Source organism: Mesocricetus auratus, unplaced genomic scaffold, assembly GCF_017639785.1.
Source record: "Mesocricetus auratus isolate SY011 unplaced genomic scaffold, BCM_Maur_2.0 Super-Scaffold_100008, whole genome shotgun sequence".
Taxonomy (NCBI): domain Eukaryota; kingdom Metazoa; phylum Chordata; class Mammalia; order Rodentia; family Cricetidae; genus Mesocricetus; species Mesocricetus auratus.
In genome coordinates, this window is record NW_024429192.1 from 86,512,740 (window position 1) to 86,528,414 (window position 15,675).

Below are 15,675 nucleotides of genomic sequence, written 5' to 3' on the forward strand. Positions count from 1 at the left end.
ATTCCAGTTCCTGGGTGCATGGATATATATGCAGGCAAAACACTCATGCACATAAAATAAATAAAACCCCAAAATAAAAACAGTTAACCAATGTTAATCCCATAAAATATTTATTTTTAAGTTTATATATATGAAATATTTATATTAGGCTTTAGTCACTTAGCAACAAAACCACATATAGAGGTCAAGACCATCATTTTATGTGCTTGCAGTCCAGTTCACGGGTCCCTCTCTGAACCTAAGGACAGCAGAGGCATTAGCAGTGACTTTAGAGGACACTGAACACAGTGAAGCTACCCCAGTGTTGTATACCACACCACCTTTTCCATGGTGAGGCCCATAGTTGTAGGACGGCTTTGCTTTGATGTTGGCTTTTGGATTGTGATGCTTGGGCTTGAGGGTCCTGTGCATGAACAGTTTATACACATTTAATTCTCAAAATAATTATTTTGCAAAATAGGTGTTCTCTTTTTTAAACTAACAAAACAGATCTATAGGTTCTAGAAACAAGGTATTTCATACATCTGCAGCGGGAACTGGCAGAAGAGTCTCCTGTCTGTTATGTTAGATCATGTGCCTCTGGATTGACAGTCTAGGTAATAGGTGTGTCTCCAGTTGTCTCTGTCTCTGGTTTCTCAGTGGCTTGCTTACCTGGTTTCTTTCTTTCTTTCTTTCTTTCTTTCTTTCTTTCTTTCTTTCTTTCTTTCTTTCTTTCTTTCTTTTGGTTTTTTGAGACAGGGTTTCTCTGTGGCTTTGGAGGCTGTCCTGGAACTCACTTTGTAGACCAGGCTGGCCTCGAACTCACAGAGATCCGCCTACCTCTGCCTCCCAAGTGCTGGGATTAAAGGCATGCGCCACCTATGCCCGGCCTGGTTTCTTTATATTTTGTGATAGGTTTGGATTTGGTTGAGGCAAGCCTTATAGTCCAACTAATCTAGAATTAAAGTCTTCCCACTTTGGCCCCTGAAGTCCTAGGATTACAGGCAAGTGCTACTATTCCTGGCTCACTACTGATTTTTTTCATGATGTTATTCCCAGGTCAAGCAGGATTTAGAGACTCTCATGAGGTTTAGTGTCAGGTTAGTACTGACTTCACTGTACAGCACCGAACTGGTCTGTATGTTGAAAAAAATCGAAGTGCTCACATGGAATTCAGTGTGTGAAAGGAAATTTAGCACGTGTCATATACCTGCAGCTGTGAGATAAATTACCTGAGAAGGCCCTAGTTTCCTAGGCGATGGCTTGATTTAGTGTCCTTATTCTTTGGGTTGACCAGGCAAGGCTTATAGTAGTGTCTGCTGGAACAACCAAGTGCTAACCATAGTGCTCGATGCTGCTGAGGAGCTCGGTGCAGGCAGTCAGTTGGGATTCTTAGTTCTTCTGAGGCTCCAGTGTGATGAGACAGGACTTAGCAAGCTTCCCTATGTCTGATGAGTCCTGGTGTCCCTCCAAAGCTGGAAACAGCTCAGCACAGTCTGGAAGGTATGGCTCTTCAGTTTACTACAGGACACTAGCCTATCATGCCTGTGTTGAAGGCACAGATTGTTTATTTGTGACCTTTCAAGACAGGGTTTCCCTGTGTACGTCTACCTCCTATGGATCTGACACCCTCTTCTGACCTCTGGGTATCCGCATACACTGCATTCATTCAGACATAGATACACATAAGTAAGGACAATAAAAATAGATCTTAGAACATATAAGATACATATAAAGTACTTGGCACATTTTTTTTTTTAATGTAAAAATACGTTCCCAACTGGGCATGGTAGCACATGCCGTAATCCTAGCACTCAGGAGGCAAAGGCAGGTGGATCTTTGTGAGTTCAAGGCCAGCCTGGTCTACAAAGTGAGTTCCAGAACAGTCAGGGCTATTACACAGAGTAACCCTGTATTGAAAAAACAAACTTTCCCCAGTTTTAATGCTATAAGTTTCTTTTCTCCCTCAAAGTCACATGCATAGTCTTTCTTTACATTGTTGGAAATTTTTATTTACTTGACATATTTTTTTTATTAAAGCCAAAATAGTGTTTTCTTTTATCTTAGTCTACTGTAACTTAAAGACTTTCCCCCTCCCCCTCAGATTTCTCTATGCAACCCTGGCTGTTCTGAAACATATAGGCCAGGCTGGCCTCATACTCAAAGAGACCCCCCCCATTACTCTACTTCCCCAGTGTTGGAATTAAAGGCATATATCACTATGCCAAGCTTGCATGATTTGATGATGCAGATTAATTAGGGAAAATATTCTTTGGAGAGGGGCAAACTTTTATTAGTTACTTCTAGTTTTTTGAAATTAGGTTGTTAGAGATACTCATATAAATGCTAAAACTGTTTCATTACATAGGAATCTAAGGTAAAACTTCAACTGATTTGGGTTATCATTGAGGTTGGTTTGTTTTTTAACAATTTTATTTTTCCTTTCTAGTGCATTTATCCTTTGGGCTCTGAATCCCTTACTAATTTAATTTCTCCTGATTCGGGAGATTGTCACACTCAAAGTAAACCTCAAAAAAGAAAACGATTGGAAACCAACGCTAAGTCTTCACTTACTCCACTGCATTCTAAAAAGGCTAGAAATCACGTTGTCACTGATGGGGAACAGATTTTGAATGCTAAATACAATGGAAAAGTGTGTGGTGATACCTCATCAAACTTACCAGATAACACTGGTCACCAGAATCATGTCAGGACAGTTGCTTCCTCGGAGCAGAAGGAGACTTTGGAAGTTGATACCATGGACGTGGCTACCACAGAAGATCCTGCCACAGTTAGTGTCTCTGGAATGCTTCTCCAGAGTAAAGGATCTGACCTGGAAATGCCATCTGAGAGCAGATGTTTACCGTTTTGCCAGACTCTCTGTGTCCAGTGGAAAAACTCTCAGGCACTCTGCTGGCTAGACTGCATCCTCTCAGCCCTAGTGCACCTGGAGGTGCTGAGGAACACTGTCATGGAGGTGTGCTCCAGAGAGGAGTGTGTGTTTGGGAGGCTGTTTGAAACATACCAGCAAGCAGATAAGCTTCTGTACACCCATCACTTGCATGGTGTCAAAGGTTTGTATTGTCTTAAATTGGAAGGTGTCAGTGTCGAGTTTTGTCTTCCACTATGTGGAAAAGTCATTGTTCTATGTAGAGACCTGGGCAGGGTACCTAGGGATAGTGCCAATTACAGCACATGACTGGCCCCAAAGCTGCCTCTGAAGAAGAAAGGGGCAGTGGTATGTCTTAGCCCATCAAGGTAATAGTGATCATCATAGAATCTGTCAGTCAGATCTGAAGTCTATAGAGTGAAACAACCAGAATGATGTAGTAAATGACAGTCACCTGTAACCTCCACCATTGCCTTGACAGCCAGGGACATGCAGCTGACTGGAGCATCCTGTGTATGTATATATATTTACATATACATACATTTATTAATACAGATGGTGTGTTTTGTTTTGTTTTTGAGACAGTGTCTTTCTGTGTTGCCCAAGCCAGCCTGACTATTGCATTCCTCCTCCCTTAGCCTCTGGCATGCTCAATTACAAGCTTGCACTATTGTACCCTATTTTAATTTCTCTAAAATCGGATGCCATGAGCCTTAACTTCCAACCCAAAAAGCATTAAAGCACTCAAGCCTGTGAGAGGGCTCTGTGGGTGAAAGCGCTTCCACCAAGCTTGATGATCTGGTATCAGTTTCCAGAACCCGTGCGGTGGAAGAAGACAGACCCCTGGTGAAAGCATCCAGGCACACAAAAATGAGTGAATGAATGAATAGTAGAAACACATCAGTACAGTCTTCCCTTGGTATCTATGGAAGCTTAGCTTTAGGAAATCCTGCAGATACCATGGTCCTCTGTAAGAACTGGCATAATGCTTGTATAATGGGAGTGCATGTTGTCCCATGTACTTTGCATTTTAATGAACTTAGGGTTGATCTACTTAGGTCTGTTACCTATGTTGAAATCATGTTCAATGTTATTTTACTTTGTGATGCTGAAGTCAGTCTCAGGAGCTTGTACATGCTAAGACAGCTGTACGTACCTAAACCCATTCTAGATTACTTATTCTTAATGCTATGTAAATACTATGCAAATACTGATTATAGTGTGTAGGTAATATGATAAAGAGGTCTGCTTGTTTAGTACAGATGCTGTTTTTCCTCTCCCAAGTATTTTCAGTCAGTGGTTGGTTAGAATGGGATGCTGGGACCTGCTGGAGTAGTGGGCAGTGTCATTACTACTCCAGCAATGTATAAGATACCTTACCAGTTCATGTATTCTCTAGGATGTTTTCACATGGAGAGTTTTGCTAACTAGAAGAGATCTATCTGTTGCCCCTTTGTGTATGTATTGTTTTCATTCCCTCCTTCTGTGTTGATTGTCATTTTCTTATTTGGATGCATTTTCTTATATCTTTGCTGCCATTTTATGTCAGGTATATGTTGCTGATTCCTCTTCTAGTTTACAGCTTGTATTTTACTTAAAAAGTATTTTATGTCAGGCAGTGGTGGTGCAGTCCTTTAATCCCAGCACTGGGGAGGCAGAGGCTGGTGGTTCTCTGTGTGTTGGGCCAGCCTGGTCCACAGAGCAAGTTCCAGGACAGCTAGGACTACACAGAAAAACCCTGTCTCAAAAAACCAACAAAAGAATTGTTACACTTCTTTCTTTCCTTTAGAAGTCATAGTTTACTTTATAACATTGAAATTCTTTTACACAATTTTATTATGTGGCGGGGGGGTATGAAGTCTCTTGTTAATCTGATTTTGCTCCCACATAGGTTTTTTTGGTTTTGTTTTTGTAAATGATTTCTTTATTTTTATTTCATGTGAATTCATGTTTTGTCTATGTGAAGTTGTTGGGTCCCCTGAAGCTGGAATTACGGGTAGTTCTGAGCCACCATGTGGGTGCTGGGCATTGAACCTGGGTCCTCTGGAAGAGCAGCCAGTCCTCTTAACCGCTGAGCCGTCTCTCCAGCCCGGTTTTGTTTTTTATTCTTTGACAGATTTGCTATTGTGGTGGATTTGGAGGACATTTTGTGTGCGTGCTATGCATTGCTTCCCTGTTGTGTTTGCTATTATGAGTTCACATCTTGCAGATTATCCTAGAAGGGCATTGAATGTGCATATTAAAGGTTTTGCTGAGTGACTTTCCAAAAGAATTAATTGCGATAGCTTCTCAGGGCTGGAGAGATAGATACACAACAGGTAAAAGTACTGGCTGCTTTTTCAGGGTTAGTTCCCAACACTCACATGGTAGCTCTCATTTGCCTGTAATTCTAGTTCCGGGGAATCTAACACCCTCTTCTGATCTCCACAGTTACCTGCACACATGTGATATATATATATATATATATATATATATATATATATATCAATACACATATAAATAAAGCTTTAAGAAAGATTTAAAAATATGCTGCTCTTTTTTTCATAGAAAGTAAGTTTTATTGAGGAGGGGGAGTCGTCCCTGTCTGTCCCTTCAGAGGAACAGGGGGAAAGAGAGCTGCTGCTCTTTTTATTACATGGAAAAATATATCTCAGATTCCTTAACTACCTTTGGGCATAAATATTTAAAAGTTACGATTTGGTTAAGTAAGACCTTTTTGTTTGTTTTGTTTGTTTTTTCAAGACAGGGTTTCTCTGAGGCTTTGGAGCCTGTCCTGGAACTAGCTCTTGTAGATCAGGCTGGTCTCCAACTCACAGAGATCCGCCTGCCTCTGCCTCCCGAGTGCTGGGATTAAAGGCGTGCGCCACCAACGTTTTAACTTGAATTTGAGACTGAATTTTTTTTCATGTGACAGTCATTTGTGGGTTTTACAGTTTTTCACAAGCATTACTGCTTCTAGGTTGCCTCTTTTATATATAATTTCAGAACTTAGGTGCTGAGTAGATGACAGTTCCCTGATTTGAGAAGAGCAAAATTTGATGCTGAAATTTTAATTCTTTTCCTTTTAGTTTATATTAGCCACATACTGAATAATTAGAGTTTTCCTAATCTTGTTAACTGTGTGTGGCCTTTGTTATTCTGTATTGTAAATTTTCCTCCCTTCTCTCCCTCACTTCCTTCCCTCTCTCCCTTCTCTCCCTTTTACTTTCCAGGAACAAACGGCACAAGTTTTGTCTAATGTTCATTTCATTGAGGATGTAAGCTTTCTCTAGTGTGATGAAGCTGTAGAAATGATTTCCAAAGTTAAACTGGAATGCCAAGCGCTCATTGTTCTAACATGTGTCTATTACTGCATCTGTTGGTGGTTTGTGTGTGTGTGTGTGTGTGTGTGTGTGTGTGTGTGTGTGTGTGTGTGTGTGTGTGTGTGTTTCGAGACGGTTTCTCTGTATTGTTTTGGAGCCTGTCCTGGCACTCACTCTGTACACCAAGCTGGCCTTGAACTCAGAGATCCACCTGTCTCTGCCTCCCGAGTGCTGGGATTAAAGGCATGTACCACCAACACCTGGCTGCATCTGTTGTTTTTGAGAAAGGCTTTCCTTGGGGTTTCATCCAGGTAGTAAGGGCAAATGGTACTCTGCTGATGACAGGTGTCAATGGACTATATTATACCACAGGGGAGGCATGCTAAGACATGTTTTGCTTTTTGTTGCTGTAAAATGTACTGATAAACTTTCATTCTTATTACTATCTCAGTTTTTTTTTTCTGGAAAGATGCATTAATGAGATGTTTTGTTCTGGCTTTTTTTTTTTTAAAGGTGAAGATTGTAAAAAACTGAGATCAGAAATACTTGCAGAAATAGAGACCTCTCTGAATGGAGTTAGAGATGAAATTTTTATTAAACTTCAGCCTAAGCTTAGATGCACATTAGGTAAGTAGTTGTGGAGCTTGACTGATCCACTGTATAAATATGTACAGATAAGGAAATGCATTATTTTAGTACTTGGTGTACAATTCTTTTGGGGAGAATCTAGGTAGTGGTAGTTTAACTTAGCAGTCTCCCACTGGTTTACTTCACTGTTGTCTACCCCTGTTCTGTGCAAGTGTGCAGGCTAGTGTTCACCTCTTGCGTTCTCAAAGCCAGCCCAACACTTTGGGCTAACACTCCTGTTTACTTTCCTCTGGTAGCCTAATCCAGGCTCCTGTAAAAGTGTAAAGAGTTGGTATACAGTTGGCTCTTCAGCACTTTGAAACCAAATCTTCAGCTGCACAACACAAGACTAATTTATACGTTTTGGTCAGGAATATGTTAGTATATCATGCACATGTAACCAGAATTGTTAGGGTCTAAGTCTGGGTCCTGGGAACTCCAACAAGCTAGGCTCAGGCACCAGTGTTCAGTAGTCTATTGGACAGGAAATAGTGAAAAGTCAAGAAAAGAGGTTTGTTCACTCTGGCCCACTTCCAGGAGAGGAACAAGTGAAGCAGGGTAGTGACCTTCAGGGTCCCAACATCATTTTTAGGTGAGGGCAGGAGGTACATAACTAAGCAGTCCTGTCCATCAGTGATCCATCCTTGTGTGCACTTGGGTTTTTCCTGCAGGGTGGGCTAGCAAGTCGCCAGGTGGTGTGAACTCTCTTCATGGAAGACAAGCTCCTGTCTGTCAGGCACCAGAGCCTCAGCCTTTCCCTCCCCCCAGCACAAGATTCCTGAGGGAATTCCAGCTCTCTGATAGCAGGAAGGGGAGGTACAGTGACTCTTTAGGATGGCTTCATTCTGCCATATCCTCTCACCAGTAAAGAAGCAAGGGTGAACCTGCTCTGTCCACTATGAATATGGGAGTAGAGAGAGGCAAGAGTAACGTCTTAACTAACATCTCTGGCCAGGCCTATCCACGGTTCGTAGTGTTATGAAAAGGAAAACATGTGTTTTTTAATCTTGGTTTGGTTTTGTTTATCGAGGTGGGGTCTTACTAATTGCCCAAGCTTTCTTTGAACTCATGAATTTTTTTTAAAATTATTTATTATGTGTTCAGTGTTCTGCCTGCATGTCTGCTTACAGACAGATCTCATTGTAGATGGTTGTGAGCCACCATGTGGTTGCTGGGAATTGAACTCAAAACATCTGGAAGAGCAACCAGTGCTCTTAACCTCTGAGCCATCTCTCCAGCCCCTGAACCCATGAATCTTTAGCCTGAACCACTTGTAGTCAGACTTACAAGTGTGCACTACTATACATTATCTGTTAGTTTTCTGAGAGAAATCTGTTTATTTATTTGTCTGCTTGCCTACCTATCTGTCTGTCTGTCTATCTATCTATCTATCTATCTATCTATCTATCTATTGTTTTTTGAAGCAGTTTCTCTGTAACAGCTCTGGCTGTCCTAGAACTAAATTGTACACTAGGAGATCCACATAAGTTCAGATCAGCCAGAATGACACAGTGAGATGCTACCTCAAAATAATATGTTAGACGTGAAGATTTAGTGCTGTTGTTGTAAATTGTAAATTGTTTGCTTTCTTTGTTAATATTTATAGTAGAATTAAGATTTAAAGTATGGTGACTCAATCACAATTGTATACTAAATATCCACAACTCATGCAGTTGTCATTTCTAGGAGGCTGGTTTCTTTATAAGAAATGCATTATTTTGGGGTCTGAAGAGATGATTCAGAGGTTAAGAGCACTGGCTGCTTTTCCAGAGATCCTAAGTTCAATTCCCAGCAACCACATGATAGCCCACAACCATCTGTAATGAGATTTGGTGCCCTCTTCTGGCCTGCAGGGAGGCATGCAGACAGAACACTGTATACATAATAAATAAATAAATTATTTTGACTTACATTTTTACATAAAAATAGCAAGGACCAGGCATGATAGTGTACACCCTTAATCCCAGCACTTGGGAGGCAGAGGCAGGCAGATCTCTGAGTTCAAGGCCAGCCTGGTTTACATATGAGTTCTAGGACGTCCAGGGCTACATACTGAGACCCTGTCTCAAAAAAAGAAGAAAAAGCAATGGGGTTATATCACAAAGATGACTATTAAAATAGCCTTTGTAGTTGCAGATGTTTACAGCACATGCTTGGGTAATGAAACCTGTTGTCTACCTTCTGGTCCTTCTATTCTTCCATCAGTTGCTGTTCATGTTTTAGGCAGCTATAGTTCCAGGCTAGGGAAGAACAGGACCCTGAGAACAGGTTTGGTCTATGGAGGAGATGGGAAGCAGTCTGCGGTCTGTCTCCTGGGCCTTATAAGCCCTTAGGATGAGAAGGAAAGAAACCAGCTGGAATAGGGCTGTAAGAATGGGATTGCCTATTAAACAGCCTTCTTGATATCAAAGCTAACACAGTTCCATTTTTAAGACAGCAGAATCCCCACCGTCTCTAGTCTTGAAGTGGCAGTTTAATTGTGCAAGGATTGGACTAAAGGTTGAGATAAGTGGGGAGATTCAAAGCTGATCCTTTACCCTTGTCTATCAAATCTGCTGCGCTGTAGAGTTGGTGGGTCCAAATAGAAGCATTGTTTTAATGGTTAGGACAAATTCTGATGTAATTCTCTAATGTTTTCACTAACTTTCAGTATTTGTAGTAAACCATGTTCATGGTTCTTGTTTTAAAGTACAGGGATATAGTTCTGAGGACTTTTCCCTTCTGAGAGGAAGGCAGTAGGAGTCTCATGTGGTCTTCTCTTATGTTTTCATGACATTTAAAAAAGAGACTAGCATGGGAGCTGACTTTATGCTGGCTGTGCTTAAAGAGCTGCTCAGCCTTCCTCCAGATCCACTTTGATTGACTTACTCTGCCAGGCTGTGCTCACACTTAGGTGTTGTAAACTTGCAGAAGGACACTGTTGATCATTTGCGTTTCCTTTTATAAGTTGCCAGTTCCAACTTCTGATCTTTCTCTTTCTCTTCTTTACAGGTGAGATGGAAAGTCCTGTGTTTGCATTTCCTGCACTGTTAAAACTAGAACCTCATGTTGAAAAGCTTTTTACATATTCTTTTTCTTGGAACTTTGAATGTTCCCATTGTGGACACCAGTATCAAAACAGGTCAGTTTTGGGTTTTTTAATGTATTCTTTCTGCTGAGATGGTTTGTAACAGTGTTATTTAAGTAACACATTTTTCACCTATAGTATACTTTGTCTTGGCACATCTACCCTCAGTACACCCTCTCACCCCCACCCAGACAAGGTTACAGTATAGCCTGGGCAAACTTGCTGTGTAGGCCAGGTTGGTCAAGACTTGAGGTTTTCTTCCTTGTAATCCAGAATGGTAGAGGTAGAAGCATCTATCACCATGTCTTGTATCCCAACACATTTTTTTCCTTTTTCTAAGGTCTTGCTAATTAGCTGAGGCTGACCTCAAATTTGCCACTCTCTTGCCCTACCCTTCTGGGTTCTGAAAATGGAGGCATGGACACAATAGACCCAGCTGACTTCCACATCTTAAACTCTGTCCCCACTAAAGTTAAAAGAACAGTTTGTAATACAAGAAACTGTAAGTTGACTTACTGCTATAAATTAGTTCCAAAAAAAAAAAAAAAAATCCATGGCTTGAACAATGGCTAAAGGCTTTTTCTGTACTTTTTCTGTATTTCCTTAGTGCAAAGTTAGAAGCAAATGAGAATAGCACCCTTCATGCTCTGGAAGGTTCTTAGCTGAGCTTCTACTCACAAGTCCCTGGATCTGTTTTGTTTACCTTGTGTTAGAGACAAAGCTTTTGTTTGCTTTAGGCCTCTGTCATGGAGCTGCTCCTCATCTGTGGTAGCACCCAGCAGAGGTTACCTCTGTTTTCTGGTTCAGGAGAGCAGTTAGAGGGTAGGTAAGAACTTACATGCCATGCCCTCTCCTTAGCTGACCAGGGAAGATGCTAGCTGCCTATTAAAAAATGACCTGCCAGCTGGGCAGGGTGGCACTTACCTTTAAACCCAGCACCCAGGAGGCAGAGACAGGGGGAGCTCTGTGAGTTTAAGACCAACCTGGTCTACAGAGCGAGTTCCAGGAGAGCCAGGACTGTTATACAGAGAAACTCTGTCTCAACACTACTTACTCCCCCCCCCCCCCCCAAAAAAGACAACTTGCCTTCCTAGTCATTCTTCAGCTTATTACAGTAGAGATTAGTCCTTTCTGTCACAACTCACCTATGAGCAAACTTCAGCAGTTAGAAGGTAAAATGATGTGAGGAAATTGTTACACAGATGGCCATGACCTCACATGGATGTTCTGGACAGTATGAAACAGTCAAAAGAGAGAGCGAGTCTGGGAGAATGCTGTAGGGAATGAAGGCAGCAAAGTTTGCTTCTTAATCAGTTGCTCTAAACTGCTAGGAAACATTAAGAATTCACACTATGACTGGAATATTTGGGTAAGCAAGTGAGTATCCCATTTCTAGGTTTCCATTGATTTGTACAAGTAGTCTGATTTTTTTTCCTCATGGTGACTCAGTGAGGAACTCAAGTCAGAGGCAGAATCAGGAGACCTCTATCGTTGTTTTTTGCCTCCGTGGCTCAATGTGTTAACCTCCCTAATCACTACCTGTGTTTTTAATAATATAAACAGAGCTGATGATCAAAATCAACTTAATTACAGCTTTTCTAGAATTCACAGCCTAGCGCTTTGACAGCTTTTCATTGAGTGTGTGCCGTGTACCAGGAGCTCACCTAGCCATTGGGAGTGATTTCTATTGTGGCTAATTCAGATGACTAGTTGCTTAGGAAAGTAGTTATGAACTCACTGGAGAGGGCAGTTCAGTGTAAGCTTTTGGTGCTCTGTATCTTTGTACATAAGATGGTAAGTGGACTTGAGCAGTGTTTGCATGGAGCTCAGAGAGAACTTCAAGGGAAGCCACCAACCACTTTGGTTTGCACCTTGTTTTATTTCTTTAAAGGTAATTGTTAGCAGCTAGTGGTGTTGCACACCTTTAATCCCAGCACTCGGGAGGCAGAGGCAGGCAGTCTCTTGAGTTGGAGGCCAACCTGGTCTACAGAGCTAGTTCTAGGACAGCCAGGGCTATTAACACAGAGAAACCCTGTCTCAAAAAACCCACACACATACAATAAGTAATTATTAAAGTTTCTTTAGAGTAATCTTTCATTCTAGAAACAAAAGCAATTACAGAGTCAAAGCTAAGATGTGGTGGCATTTGATCAATGTCCATGGAGGTAACAAATACTTCTACTTGCTCTGACAGATGCTATCGAGCTAGTCCTTTTATTTTAGTGCCTCCTGGTTTTGTGCTAGTGTATGTCAGGCTTTTATCTGATTCAGTATTATTTGTGGGGAGGATAAAAAACATGGTCTATAGAGGCCTGTGGTCTTGATTCAGACCCCAGTTTGTCTGCCACTCATTGTCTATACTGAGGCTGGAACACTTGTCCCTTGAGAGTTGTTTGGCAGGGCAGTGCCAAGTTCTGTGCCTAATGATACACACACTGAGTGTTCAGAAATAAATGTCAGTCGTCATATGGAATGTAACATTGAGACAAGATCTTTATTATCTAAAAACTAGGAGTCTTAACTTAATAGTATCTTAAAGAATGATGCACGTGGAATACAGTCTGGACATGCAGAGCAACATGTCTGTTGCTTTGCATTTAAAAGGTTAGTTTTTCTGCAAACTGGTCAATTGTTAACTGTAAGTGCTTTCTTTGTTCACCTACCATATGCCAATATTATTTGTTTTTTAGAGGAAAAAAGCTTGTGTTTCTTTGGCAATATAATACTTGTTTTAATTAAAATATTTTGTTAAAGTTGATGCAACTGAGATTTAGTGTAGACTATTGAAGATCATCTTGACTATGCTGGCAAACTAAAGTGAATGCAGTACTTGAATAACCTGTGTAAAAGCAGAAGTGTTTTACAAGGGATTTTCTTCTAGTAGATACTAAAATTAAGTTGTATGTACTTGAAAATATCATCCTCTTTGTCAGTGATGGTTAGACAGTTTGCACTATGTACACTGAGCTTTAAATTGAACAGCCTTAGAGAAGTGACACTCACATGAGCCTCTGGTACTTCCTCTTTGGGTGTCTGGTGGTGTCTAGAGACACTGGTTGCTACTGCTGGGCACTGATCCTGGAATGTGATAAGTAGAGATTAGGAGTGACCCTACATGTCTAGTGTGCACAGTGTGGCCTTACGATAGTTCTCTGGAGTCAGTAGCATTAGTGCTGGGAAGCTACCGGTTACCCCATTGTACTTCTCATAGCTGAAAACCCAGTCAATGTGGAGTCTCCAGTCTCCAGCTTGACTGGAGAGGGTATCACTATACTAACACGTGAGTGGGAAATGAGGTACAAGCAAGCCATTGGATGTGTTAAATTAATACAAAGGTTCAAGTTGTGCCTGTCTTTTGTAGGTGTTTGAAGAATCTGGTCACCTTTACAAATGTTGTTCCTGAGTGGCATCCACTCAATGCTGCCCATTTTGGTCCATGTAACAGTTGCAACAGTAAATCACAAATAAGGAAAATGGTATTGGAAAGGTGAGTTTAAATTACGTACATACAATTTTTAATACAGTGAAGATGGGTTCACATTGTTTTATGTGTTGGAAAGGGAAATAGTGACTACAACTTACCTCTCAGAAATTAGAGTGAACGCATCCTTATGAACCACCAAACACTATCATTTTAAAGAACTGACTGGTAGGCAAGCTGTTCCAGGGGAAGTGCCACAGTTAGGCTGCTGTGAGATTGGCTCCTCTCTCGTAGTGTCCATCCCCATCCCCCACTTTGGGTGTCTTAAATTTTTTCCTGTCAAATGCCTGGTCATAGAGTTCTAGATTTTCTTGAATTTCAAGAACTAAGATTCAGAGTCATGTTAGTGCTGTGTGTGTGTGTGTGTGTAAACTTTACATTTATTTTATATACATTGGTGTTTTGCCTGTATGTCTGTGTGACGGTGTCAGAAACCCTGGAATTGGAGTTATAGACAGGTGTGAGCTGCCGTGTAGATGCTGGGAATTAAATCTGGACCCTCTGCAAGAGCAGCCAGTGCTTTCAACTGCTGAACCATCTCTCCAGCCCCGCCTTGTGTGTCTTAATGTCTGTTTTTTTTTTGTTTGTTTGTTTTGTTTTTTGTTTTGTTTTTTACGAGACAGGGTTTCTCTGTATTGTTTTGAAGGCTATTGGTCCAGCCCGGCCTCGAACTTACAGAGGTCCACCTGCCTCTGCCTCCCGAGTGCTGGGATTAAAGGCGTGCACCACCATCGCCCGGCCTTACTGTTTGTCTTCCAGATATCAGCCTGCTGATTCTTCATCATCTATCTCATAAGCTTTTTGCTGCTGTTGAGCAAGTGTTTTCATTGTATTTGTGAGCTGTTGCTTTGTTCTAAGTGGTTGCTGCCTCTGGTGGGTAGAGACTGGGGAGGTGTTAGACATGGGCTCTTCACAGTGAACAACCCTGTCCACTCAGGTGTCCTTCCAGCTCAGGCTGACTGCACTAAAGGGATGAGCTCTAGCGTGATGTAAGAAGCAGCCAGTGATATTAACCTCTGCTGCCTCAACTCTGCAGAAGTTCCTCAGAATATTCCTAAAGGGTTGTTCTCATTAAATTACTAGATTCCCTTTTAATAGTGCTGGAGCCTTGCATTGAAATCAGGCATCTGCCTGTCTCATCCTCCTTCTAGGCTTCCAACTCAGACCTTCAGATCTAGATGCTGCACTCCCCACCCCAGTCTGTTTTGCTTATGGGCCTTTTTGTTTTGCTTTTAGACAATCTTGCTATTGGCCTAGGGTAGGCTCAGAGTTACCATTCCTCTGCCTCCCTTGGCAAGTGCTGGAATTACAATCAGCTGGTTCTGCTCTCTGTAGTGCTGTAGGACTGGGGCTCCTGTGTCTGATGTGACTCCATGTTTGCTCAGGTGTTTTCATAGCCTTCCATGTGAGTACTTACATGGTCTAAACCAGGACTGTGTTTGCATTGTTGATGTACACATGCCATTCCCTGTCTGGTCACACAGTGTGCATAGTAGCAGGTTTTGCTCTTTTCATTTGCTTTGTTTCTTCACTGAATTTCTTAAATGCTTCAAGTCTGTGGGTCCACACCATACTGGCCCTTTTTTACTGGAAACTTTGTTACCTTCAGTCCTTCTCTCCAGTTTCCCTTCTCTGGCTTTTCTCTGAGCCTGCTACACAGGAGTGCTCTCCAGACACAGTCTCATCCCCTGCTGTAGCCTCACCCCTACACTGCACAGCATCGGTTGCATGTAAATATTGAATGTCGGAGACTGTGGACAATGAGCTGTCCTTGTCACTCTACCTGCTGTGTGGCATTCGTGTCACTGTTTCTTCCATTCTTCTTTGCTAGGTAATGTTTCTCTACCCTGTCTCATTGTCCTGTCCCATCCCCCTTGAGACAGCTTCAGATTTGCTCCTATCTTTGTCCTTTTTGACTACTTCACTGCTTCCTGACTCAGTAGCATCGGAGTGAGGCAGAGTGGGAAAGAGGAGCAGCTGCCTTACCCAGAAGTCTGTGTGGCCTGGCCACTTGGGAACCAAGAAAGTAAAAGGCAGCAATGCATAGTGGTGTTCTGCTCGTTCCCATGGGATTGCCTGAGCATCTTGGTGTTTGTAAAGGCACCTGATGATTGTATCTTTCTGTTTTCTCTCTGACTAGGAGGTTGAGGATATACTCCTTTTTATTATGTTGTTTGATCTGTTAATTGGCTGCATTGGAACATATACTTTTAAATTATATAAATATGTTGCTTTTACTTATATAAAAGATTTATGCTCTGATCAGCAAATGTTTCCATTAGATACAGTCATGTTTAAACTTAAAATGTTTTAAATTCCAGTGGACCAG

The 15,675-nt window shown here is 41.6% G+C and overlaps 1 protein-coding gene across 2 annotated transcripts in view; it reads left to right on the forward strand.

Moving 5' to 3' along the window:
- The window catches only part of Uspl1 (ubiquitin specific peptidase like 1), a 31,503-nt gene that overhangs the window by 4,633 nt on the left and 11,195 nt on the right, over positions 1 to 15,675 (forward strand). For both annotated transcript variants that reach the window (XM_040751397.1, XM_040751396.1), the window contains exons 4-7: positions 2,429 to 3,053; positions 6,685 to 6,798; positions 9,790 to 9,919; positions 13,227 to 13,352. In XM_040751397.1, the coding sequence (XP_040607331.1) occupies positions 2,429 to 3,053; positions 6,685 to 6,798; positions 9,790 to 9,919; positions 13,227 to 13,352 (995 nt within the window). The remainder of the gene's footprint in view (positions 1 to 2,428; positions 3,054 to 6,684; positions 6,799 to 9,789; positions 9,920 to 13,226; positions 13,353 to 15,675) is intronic.